Source organism: Triplophysa rosa, linkage group LG13 (genome assembly GCF_024868665.1).
Source record: "Triplophysa rosa linkage group LG13, Trosa_1v2, whole genome shotgun sequence".
In the NCBI taxonomy this organism is placed as follows: Eukaryota; Metazoa; Chordata; class Actinopteri; order Cypriniformes; family Nemacheilidae; genus Triplophysa; species Triplophysa rosa.
In genome coordinates this window covers 23935645-23937627 of record NC_079902.1, presented here as the reverse complement: position 1 = coordinate 23937627, position 1983 = coordinate 23935645, and the positions used below count along the sequence as shown (strand labels likewise).

Sequence of the window (1983 nt, the reverse complement as noted above, 5' to 3'; positions counted from 1 at the left end):
TATGATAAAACCATGGTCAGTTTTCATAATGAAAGGTCCATCACTATTAACTTCTCTATCGTGCTTGAATGAACAGAAACACACAAGATTATGTCAGAAAGCCCGTTTTGTCTGGCATTTGCGTAAACACAGATCTCAACGTGTTAAATAAAGTCTTAAATGAAGAGTTGTGAAAGTGGGAGAGGAGTCAGATCTGTGTAGAGCGGCAGCTCTTAAAGGGGCGGCGTTCTTAAACCTGCTGCTGTGACTCCTGTCACTAATGTTCATCAAAGAACAAAAGAAAAGAGCAATTCAGTGTGTTTTGTAGCTTAATTTAGAACTTAGCTTTAAAGACTGTAAAGTGTTTGAGAACTTTCTGTATATTTCCCACCTGTTAGACATGACAGCTCTTAGTTATACTGTACTTCACTGTTAAACGGTTATAATTAATGTTAAAATAAGTAAAACATCATCAATTTAATAGGGACATCAGTTGCAGTACTAATATCACAATGTTGGCTTTCATTCATACAATGATGTTGTTAAAGAAATCTGTTGTTTCGACATATATTTGGAGATTAAATGTGAAATTATTCGAATGTAAACGTATATTTAAAATATGTTAATCGCGATTAATCACAGAAAAAACGTGTGATTTTTTTAATCGATTGACAGCACTAGTAAAATATAATCATAATGCGTAATTTCACAAATAAGATTGTGTACAATATTTTGCAATACAATTTTACAATAGTATTTTTACAATTTGCTCTTCCAATTTACAGCAAAAGAGCGTCTGAAAAGCCCTCATCCTGCACCCAGGTTATAAGATGACCAGCAGGTGCTCACCAGAAGAAATCCATTTTCATTCGCTTTCTTCTGATTTCTATTTAAGCTTCATCGTGAACTGAACAGCAAATAAACCCAACTGAAGATGTTTGAACTTTTATATCTCTACACCAAGCGTCCACGCATCACTCTTCAATATATTCAGGATAAATCAACCACACGTTTTTTTCTTTGGATGCTTACAATTATCACACGTCATTAATGCAGTGATTCTGTAAGACTGATTGCTTGCATGATCGCTGAATAGAGAGGACGGAGAGACACAAAGACAGAAGACATGTGAAGCCGTGCCAGGAGGACTCACCTGCTTAGCAACACCGAGCTCCGGGAATCTCCACGGTAACCGAACTCTTCCCTACCTGAGCTCAGTAAATCTTCACAGAGACGCCCGGCTTTCCTGCTGATGTCTCTAATCTGGGCCACAGGCCTCCCGGGTCTTTGTGAAGGCCATTCACCATCATTCCCACCCCGTGCCAACATGTCACGCTACACAACGCTGATACAGCGACACACGCTGCCGTGTTAGGAAAGGTTAATGCTATTGCATGTGTCCATATTTCACCCGTTCAATGACACATTTCACAGAACATTTCGGTTGTTTTTATAAGAAACCAGAAGGGTTCCAAAGAGCCACAGACGTCTATCCAGCCTGATTGTTCTTTTCACCAAAACAGCTTTAAAGATTACAGAAGGTAATACACTACCCTCACAAAACAACAAATACAGCAATGCAACGTTTGGCAAACAATGGAAAATGCTGGTGTGTGGACGACAAGCATCTTAAAACAAAATCACTGCATGTAAACAAATTTGGATTAGTGTTGCATGCAGTTTTGTGTTGAATGAAATGTCTTTGAGTGAGTGTCCCGAGATGTTTGTTCATACTCACCGAACACGGTCCGGGCCGGCACAGACTCCCGGTTCAGCCAGAAGGACACCTGTGACAGTATGACGGTCATAATGCACGGCAGATATGTCTGAATCACAAAATAACCGATCTTTCTCTTCAGGTGAAAGTGTGCCGTCATTACTGTGTATTCACCTGAAACAAAAAACACGCAGAAGCAGAAGAAATGAAGCTTTAGTTAGTATGCAAGGTCATTTAAGTCGGCAACCGAGGACGTAATTCAGGCAACACAATAAAATTCTTCAATT

At 39.4% G+C, this 1983-nt stretch overlaps 1 protein-coding gene across 1 annotated transcript in view; it reads right to left on the bottom strand.

Annotated features, from left to right (window-relative positions):
- Window positions 1-1983, bottom strand: part of LOC130563956 (gamma-aminobutyric acid receptor subunit alpha-2) — a 39604-nt gene that overhangs the window by 8580 nt on the left and 29041 nt on the right. Inside the window, exon 8 of the mRNA XM_057349789.1 lies at window positions 1718-1870. Coding sequence (XP_057205772.1) covers window positions 1718-1870 — 153 coding nt within the window. The remainder of the gene's footprint in view (window positions 1-1717; window positions 1871-1983) is intronic.